The sequence below is a fragment of the Oxyura jamaicensis genome, chromosome 2 (assembly GCF_011077185.1).
Source record: "Oxyura jamaicensis isolate SHBP4307 breed ruddy duck chromosome 2, BPBGC_Ojam_1.0, whole genome shotgun sequence".
NCBI classification, from domain to species: Eukaryota; Metazoa; Chordata; class Aves; order Anseriformes; family Anatidae; genus Oxyura; species Oxyura jamaicensis.
In genome coordinates, this window is record NC_048894.1 from 157,135,945 (window position 1) to 157,142,688 (window position 6,744).

The 6,744-nt window shown below is 49.7% G+C and overlaps 1 protein-coding gene across 2 annotated transcripts; it reads right to left on the minus strand.

Moving 5' to 3' along the window:
• Positions 1–659: 659 nt before the first annotated feature.
• Positions 660–5,902, minus strand: LOC118162670 (lymphocyte antigen 6E-like). 2 transcript variants are annotated; one of them, XR_004748558.1, is made up of 5 exons: positions 4,904–5,902; positions 4,683–4,811; positions 3,176–3,295; positions 2,268–2,524; positions 660–869 (listed from the first exon to the last, which is right to left on the minus strand). XR_004748558.1 is itself a non-coding variant. In XM_035318987.1 (3 exons), the coding sequence occupies exons 1-3, from the start codon at positions 4,774–4,776 to the stop codon at positions 2,367–2,369; spliced, it is 372 nt and encodes a 123-aa protein (XP_035174878.1). In that variant the 5' UTR covers positions 4,777–5,902; the 3' UTR covers positions 922–2,366. The 2 variants fall into 2 exon arrangements, 1 of the variants encoding a protein (XP_035174878.1); XM_035318987.1 differs by lacking the exon at positions 660–869 and having other exon boundaries at positions 922–2,524; positions 4,683–5,902.
• Between the last annotated feature and the right edge of the window lie 842 nt (positions 5,903–6,744).

Below are 6,744 nucleotides of genomic sequence, written 5' to 3' on the forward strand. Positions count from 1 at the left end.
TTTCTCGGAGACGAGGGGATGGGTGCAGCATCCTAATTTAAGTGCCCATTCTAATTTAAGTTCTTGGGATCTACCGGGTAATTTTCTGGACGGCCTCATCCTCGTGTTAATGATCAGCATCTCTCTGTGGTCCCCACCAGCCCTAATCGTGGTCAGAATTAGTGGCTGGAAATTGCACCCGTGTCTTATTTCTCCCCCACATGGCAGAGGAGGAATTACCACCAGGGTGGTTTTGCTCCGTGGGAGGAGAGAAGGTTTGGGTGCCCAGGAGCTGCAGCGCCCTTTGCTCCCCACCTGTGGCCAGGATGATTTATGCCCCCTTATATTCACCTTGGGATGCCAAAAAAAAAAAAAAAAAAAAAAAAAAAAAAAAAAAGCTTTTCTGCAGCAAAGACAGAGCAAAACCAGCCAGTTTTGCTTTAAAACAGAAAAAAAAATAGCAACAACAACAACAAAAAAACCAACCAACTGTGTTTTCCTGCAGGCTGCGGGGGACTCTGTCTCTGCTGCTGCAGGACGTGTAAATCCAAAGCAATGAAATATTAATTATTAGAGTCTGTCCAACTGGGATTCCTCAGTGCTTTCAGAGAGCTGAATAATTCTGGCACACAGGAAAAGAAAAAAAAAAAACAACACACACACACACAAAGTCCTTTTTTATTAATGTGAAAATATTGTGTGTGGAGTAAATTAGGGCTTTTGAGAACTGGGACTGAGGGGCGGGAGGGGGCTCTGAGTGCTTCGGGGAGAAAAATGCAAATTCCTACACAGGCACGAAAAAAGAGCACGGTCTAATGAAGAGGTAAAGGGAGGTGCATCGCCAGCACAGCTTCTTCGGCGCGGAGATCTGCCCTCGCAGCACGGCGTAGCTGTGAGAAGGAGGGGGCAAAGGAAAGCAGAACTCGATTAATAAAAGAGGGCACGCATCTCTGAAGGCTCCCGTTATGCGGCACGTCGGGAGGAGGCATTCATCCGGGGCAGCCACGGGCACCAGCCCAAGGGAGACGTGCTCAGCATGGCTCAAAACCCCCTTTTGTCCCCCTTGTTTACCGGGGCTGGGCTGGAAATGCCGCACGGCACCGAGCGTCATCCTTTGGCTGAGCAATGCTTGCGGATTTGCAGGCTCAGGGGGTGGTTGCAAACCAAGCCCTGGGCTGCAGCCGTGCCCTGTTTTGCCCAGGGGGCTTGGTACGTGGGTTCGACATCCAAACCCCGGCTCTGAGAAGTGCTCCTCTGCCCTCTTGGCCCATCTGAGTTTATGTATTTACATTTTCTTACAAAAATAAAGTGCTGCATGGGAGGAGGGAAAGGCATTCAGCAGCTCCTCTGGCAATGAGGAATCCCTGAGGTCCCATCGTCACCATCCATTTCTCAGCTTCTTCTTACCCTCTATTACCTGCACCCTCTGGAAACATCTACATGAAACGCTTGGCCTCTCAAAAATCTGGATTCTTCTCTTATAAATCCCTCCGCTGCTCCTCACCAGCTCGACCCAAATACTTCTCATTACCCTGCAGTTGCTTTGGGGGAGGTCTGAGGGATGGGTAAATGAGTGACTTGGAGGAGGACAGGTTTGCCAAGAGGAGGGTCCTGGTGGGTCGGGTCACTGGGCTCAAAGAGCAGCAAGAAGCGAGCAAGGCAGCGCCAAGAAAGGGAGGACCAAGGGGCAGCTGCTGGAAGGGGAGATGGGGATGAAGACTGCAGAGAATATGTGATGATAAGCATAATTCTGATAAAAATGCAGCACCATGGGCAGAGCCCAGAGTGTGCCTGGTGTGTCCAGGAGCTAATGGGGTGGTGGCACTGGGATTGTCACTGGGGGCACAGAGCATGAGGCTGTATGGAGAAGGGGAGGGGTGCAAGGGAGGAAAGCTGTGGCTGGTACCCATCACAAGGTCAGAATTTTACGCTCAGGGCAGGTTTTTCCCTTTCCCAGCAGTGAGTTTGCACAATTTCCCTTGAGTTGGCACAGAAGGGTCATCATTTTTGGTCTCCCCTTTGCCCCAGGGCTGGGAAGCTGCTGCCTGCTGTGTACCTTCCAGCTGTGCCCGAGGAGAGGTGAGGCTGCAGGAGATGCTCAGCACGTGCAGGAGCAGCATCACCCTCCCCCTGGCTGCAGGGGACACAGCTCGGCTGCTTCTCCACCGATCTGCTGGGGCAGCAGAGCTCAGGCATGAGAAGCAAGCAAGAAGCTACAGGTTGAGAGGCAACACAGGGCAGGTGACCATAATGCTTTATCTACTCTGCAGCGTGCTTGGTGACCGTACCCTCCTGGGGGAATCCATCCATGCTCTTCAGGCCATCAGGAGCCCTTTTCTCCCCACCACCAGTGGAGAAGGACACTGACACAGGACCCCCCCAGCATCTCAAGGGCGAGCTAGCCTGGGCCCCGGGCAGGCGCTCAGGTTGCACAGGAAGGTCTGGCAGCAGTACGAGGTGTAGGTGGCCAGACCCAGCATGAAGTTGTGGTACGGGCAGCTCCCAGAACACTTCTTGGTGATCCTCTTCCACAGAGACACAAAGCCTGGCCCAAAGGAGAAAGCAGCGTTAGCAATGAGGGTTTCCCAAGTGCTCCTTGAGATCATAGAGGATGGGGATGGACTAATGGGTCCTTCTGTCCCAAGGACCACACGGCCAGCGAGACCCATCCCCATCCCACCCAACGCAACTGGGACCAGCTACACAAGGCATTCAATATCTCTGCTGGACATTCAGCACTGGCCTCGTGGCACACATGAAACAACATTCTTGCCTGGGCTGAAAACACATTTCCAGGCTTCTCTGGGAGAATGAAGTGGTTTGATTCCCTTCTACATCTCTCTAGACCTCCTCATCCATCTTGGTTACCTGCTTCATTTCATCTCCCTGTCTAACTAAAGTCTGAATTTCTTTATTCATCCCCCTGAAGACTGCTTGTTTTATGTCTCAGTGTCCCCTGCTGCTCCCAAGCAGGCATAAAATAAAGAGGAAGATCCCAACATGTGTCGGGGAGGAGGATTTCAAACCCTGAAAGCTTCAGCACTGCCAGATTGGGCTCGCCAGGTCTCCACCTCCCACATGCACTTCCCAGTGACTCCTCATCCCATCCATCCACAAAGGGCAACCATAAAAAGCCAGGCAAAACCCCACATCCCATTCCTGCGTCCCCATGAGAGGATGCTCTGCCAGCACATACCGATCCCTACGGAGGCAACATTTGTCACACAGTACTCATCCTTGTCCGAGCACTTCTGGGCCTTCAGACAGCTCCAGTTGCTTTGCTCCCACTCGCAGGTGTAGCAGTACAGGGCACCTGCTGCAGGAGGAGACATGGGATATGGAAGATGAAGACAAAATGCCACCACTCCCAGCAGCAAAGATTTCTTTCCATTGACTCTTGAATATACAAGGGCCAGGGCACCAGGTTTGATAAGATGCAAGGAGCAGGAAGGCCAGGATCTGCTGTAGGACTCTACAAGGATGTCCCAAGGGTTGGGTTCACCCTTTCCAGCTGCTGGAGACCCTACAAAGCTGACTAACTGGGCAGTAAGCACTGACAGTTGTTAGTCCCATTAATTGGGACCTCCTTGGCCTGAAGAAGTCAGTCTGCCACACCTGCATCTTTGAGTGGGACGTAAATGCCCCCAAACCTGGGTTAAAACACTATTGAGAAGACTGGAATTTAACTCTTAACTCTGTGTGAATTCACCCCTTAGACCCGTGCAGTCCAACATTTCATTTTTACTGCCTAGGTCTTCTAACCTGAGTTAAGGTGCTCTTGGGTTTGGTGCTGAAGACAATCTCTGTCCCTTGGGCCTTGTTAATGCTAGGAAATTTGTCAAGATCACTATTCTGGAAAGTGAACCATGTTAAATGGCAGAAAAGTATTCTTAGGCCACAATGAGACAGAAATAACTATTCCAAGACATTATTTTTCCGCACCAGATAATGTGGCAAATCTCCAAGAGCTGGCAAAGCTAATTCCTCTCTAGAAAATGACAGTAACGTTAATTCTCTTTGGCTGCTTAAGTGACTTGTCTGTGGAGGCTGTAGGACCATGCACTTTCAGAGGGCTCAGATTTCTTTTGCAATCTCTTTGTGAAATAAACAATGCAATCTCTAATGCAAATAATATGCAAATGTTCCTCTCCACCCAATACCCCAGCGTAAGGCTGTTGACCCCATATAGCAACTTCTCCCCATCTTGACACCAAAGCCTCTGAAATCTACCCCTGTAGGGTTTCGGAGGTGGGAAAACATAAGGGGCACAAGGACAGATGCTGTAGGTCTGGCCATGTCCCACTGCTGTTGCTAGAAGTGGTGTCACCACCTGCAGGAGCTGCTGATGTGTTTTGTGATAGTGGGCTGCAGCACTTCTTCATCAAGATTTAGAAATAACCACAGTCTTACAACATCTGAACAAATAAACCCACAGGAAAATCTTTTAACAAAGACATAAATGTGGCAACTGCTTCCTTTTTTTTTTTTTTTTAAAGTCCAGTAGTACATGAGTTCATAGGGAAATTTCCCCTTCATATGAGAAACCCTTGGCACAGCCAGGCTGAGAAACCCAAAGAGAAGCACCAAGTCCTTCATCAAGCTCTAAGGCAACCCCTTCCATAACTTCTTTCCCTGGCTACGAGGCCTTCTTGGCCTTCCAACACGCAATTATTCTTCGTCTAGAAGGAGCCATAATACCTTACCTTGCTCTGCACATAGGATCAAAGCCAGCACGGCGAGGAGCAAGGCCTTCATCGTTTCCCAGTCGTGTCCGCAGCCCAGGAAAAGCACCCGCATCTGGGGACAGGATATATATCTTCACTGTGTTTGGACTGAGTGATTATGAAGACAGCAATTTTGAAAGAATGGGCAGGGATCATGTGTTATTTGACAGGATAGGAATGCACGTGGGTTGTTTTCTCACCTCGGCGTTGCCTTCAGGCTGGTCAGACGGGGCCGGAGACGAGTGAAAGCACTAAGGCAATTCATTCCATTTATTGCTTTTAATACTTTAATGTCTCCATGGTCAGGCTAGAAGTGCTACTGATGTCCGAGTGGGGTTTTTTGTAGTGTTCAGCTCCGATCTGATCATCAGGTCTGTGGCCAGATAATTCAGTGAAGGCATCTACTCAAAGCAAAATGGCAGTGAGTTGCACAAATTGATGGCTTCATCGGGGTGGATGACTGCCAAGAGCCTTTCCAGGGTCAGATCTGGAGAACTCCCAGTACCTACAGTCAGGACAGACCTAGCTGTGTCTCCATGGCTGGCAATACAAACATGAGAGGTTTAATAATTTCCTGTTGCCTATAAAAGCTGCTGGTTGGTTACAAAGTCCTAAATGCTCCACATCCTAGTTTTGAGAACAGCTGCGGCAAGGGAGCAATTGTCTTTGGGGTTCACACACAGGAGCCAGAACACTGGAGGGTGGTTTCCAGCTTTACTACATCTGAGCAATTGGTAGAAACATCTTTGTCCTCCTTCTACATGGAACATCCGATCCAAAGTCCTGCTGGACAGCAGTCAAACGTAAGGTTCCCAGCCTTTACCATTTCTCTGCATGTTTATCTATTTGGGTGGAGCTGGAGTTGGTAATTTCAACCCTCCTGGGGCCTCTGTTTGACCGCCTGTCCCACTTCTGCTTCCAAGGAACGAGCCATCAGGCGGTTTGGTGCAGCAAATCAGCAGATGTCTCCGTGAGTCACCACACGCCCAGGCACCAAAGAGCAGAGAGGACAAAGCAGGAGCAGCCCCTCTGAATAAATCTGCCTGGGCACTCAGCTCCCTGCTCTCCCCTTCTCCACCCTGCAAGTGTTGGTCTGCAGGAAAGGGATAACAGGTATCCAGCTGTGTCTGCACAACCTGGGGTTTATGAGATGGGGCTGCAGAAGGAGAAGAGGCAGAAAACATGCAAAAATAAATAAATAAAATAAAATAGCATAAAATAACATAACAAAATAAAATAAAATAAAATAAAATAAAATAAAATAAAATAAAATAAAATAAAATAAAATAAAATAAAAGGAGCCTAGATGGACTAGGGGAGGGAAAAAAACACCAGGGGAAGAGCTCTTCAGGTCCTGGGTAGGAGAACATATGGGTGAGCATTCCCGAAGCGGAGGTCATGTGCATCTTGCACATTCAGGGCAGCTGGTAGGACTAATCATTGCTCATCACAGGGAAGGCATGACCAGAGGAAGTTCAGAAGGACACCAAAACCCGTGGTATCTTCCATTTTAAGGAAAAAAAATATAGTGGGGTGAGGGTGGGGGAGGTGTTATGGGGAGGGTAATTTTCAGGTACTGTTGAGGTTTCTGCCACTGGCTTTAAACCACTGGGGCTATTAGTACTGCTGACATAGAGCAGGATTAACAGGATGGTGAAGTCAGCCCTGATAAGCCCACGAAGCATTCCCCATTCCTTCCCAATGGACATTCAGCTCCTGGGCGTGGAGAGGTTCAGCCACGTCGCTTGCCCAACAGATGAAGTTCTGCCAGACTCGGGGGCTGCATGCCACCGCGGATGCCAGAGGAGGTGTGTCAGCCCTCCCAGGTGTCACAAGGCAACAACCGAAGAGCTAGACCCGGTTCCAGGGAGGAAGGATTGCCCAGAGTGATTCACAGCGTGGTGTCCTCCTGCAGGGATGACTCTGGCAGGATCTGGAAATCAGCCTGGGCAGCCAAGGCTGAGCATCCTGCAGCAGCAAGAACTCCCTGGCAAAGGTCTGCATGGACAAAGAAGCAGCTTGCTCTAAGCAGATTTGACTG

What these genes read in the sequence shown, in the direction of transcription:
- LOC118162670 (XM_035318987.1), bottom strand. Translation starts at nt 4,776, where the DNA reads ATGCGGGTGCTTTTCCTGGGCTGCGGACACGACTGGGAAACGATGAAG. An exon ending in GATCCTATGTGCAGAGCAAG is followed by an intron (nt 3,296 to 4,682) that starts GTAAGGTATTAT and finishes CTCCTCCTGCAG; the next exon opens with CAGGTGCCCTGTACTGCTAC. An exon ending in TGTTGCCTCCGTAGGGATCG is followed by an intron (nt 2,525 to 3,175) that starts GTATGTGCTGGC and finishes CCTTTGGGCCAG; the next exon opens with GCTTTGTGTCTCTGTGGAAG.